Here is a 1,387-nt window from a genome sequence, read left to right on the forward strand (position 1 = left end):
CCAAGACACCTTATGACTTGAGGGGTGTCTCAAAAAAGAGAAGAACATTCCCCCATATAAAAACTTAAAGGTTAGGCCTAAGTCATTCTTAATTCTATCATTCAGATACCCATTCATCTTAAATAATGATAATCTCTCTTACCTTAGCAGCTTCAATCATTTGCTTTATCATGGCGACAATGATGTCATCATTGTCGTTGATGATATCATCCTGTCTCCTCTTTCTTCTCCGTGATTGGTTTTCCCTCTTTTTCCTTTCCAACATCAGATCAAAGTCTGACATTTCACTCCTTTGAAATACGGAATACAAAAGAAAATCATTAACAAAGTTTTTAAAGTGATAAACAGGTTATCTATATGAGGGAAACAAAGAGATGACTCTTCGACCTTGGCTATGAGAGTGTGGTCTGAAAAGTTGGCGATAAGATTACCAAAACTATTTGGCTACGTGAGAGTGCTATGAGAGCTTGTGATGAGAAGAATAGGAGGGAATGGCTATTAGGAAAACCTATAAAAAGTTGGCGATTTGATGACTATAAAAGGTTGCCTACGAGGAAGTGCTATGAAAGGCTGGGAGTGCAGTAGCGGATACAGGAATTCTAAATACAGGGGCCTAGTGAGGGAAATTCACAGATGGAGAATCTAGAACATGGTGGGGCTGAGTTAAGAAAATATAGGATTATGGCACTTCTAGGTAGCCGGAAATAGCACTCTCAGACCCATCCACCTCCCCACCCCCCCATTTCCAATCCACTACTGGGATGAGATGACTACAACAGAAATACCAAGTTTGACGAAGTTTCAGATGTTGGACTTTTCTTTAATAACTCTTCTCCTAGATGTCAAGAAATGCATTAATTAATGCAAATTTACAAATCTGCACAACAATGTATACCAATAACAAATCAAAAATATTTAAACTTTTTCATAGTAACATCCTACAAGGTTACATTGATCTGGGCGTTGTCATCCAAAACAACCAAAATTGGATCAAACACTCCGAACATGAGGGGTCATTCTTTTGTTAACACCGGATATACTTGCAAAAAGAGATTTAAAGTTTTTAAAAATAAGGCAAATGGTGTGCTTACGTTCCACCTTTTCCTTCATCTTCAACCCCTTCATCTGAGTCTTCTGCGACATCTGGTTGAGGTGCCGGTTGCTCTTCCTCCTCTTCAATTGCTGCTACCGGTCCTTCATCATCATCATCGTCATCATCATCACTTACAAGTACGGCTAAAAGAATAAAGGCATAATACAATGTTAATCCTTGTATTTTGTTATAGCCACAAATACAGTCCATTTGCACTCTTCACATGTTTGGCGAACTCAGGACCTGCACATAATAAGTTTTGAAAACTAACATTTTCGGCCTGTTATGGCATCC

At 38.6% G+C, this 1,387-nt stretch overlaps 1 protein-coding gene across 1 annotated transcript; it reads right to left on the reverse strand.

Moving 5' to 3' along the window:
* Positions 1-118: 118 nt before the first annotated feature.
* LOC117112278 (IWS1-like protein) lies at positions 119-1,236 on the reverse strand (the record flags this gene model as incomplete). The annotated part of the gene is made up of 2 exons (XM_033255345.1): positions 119-290; positions 1,092-1,236. Coding segments are annotated over 2 exons (317 nt in total), but the record flags the coding sequence as incomplete, so codon positions are not given.
* Positions 1,237-1,387: the final 151 nt, after the last annotated feature.

The sequence above is a fragment of the Anneissia japonica genome, unplaced genomic scaffold (genome assembly GCF_011630105.1).
Source record: "Anneissia japonica isolate Jap-2015-1 unplaced genomic scaffold, ASM1163010v1 scaffold217107_len1387_cov137, whole genome shotgun sequence".
Taxonomy (NCBI): domain Eukaryota; kingdom Metazoa; phylum Echinodermata; class Crinoidea; order Comatulida; family Comatulidae; genus Anneissia; species Anneissia japonica.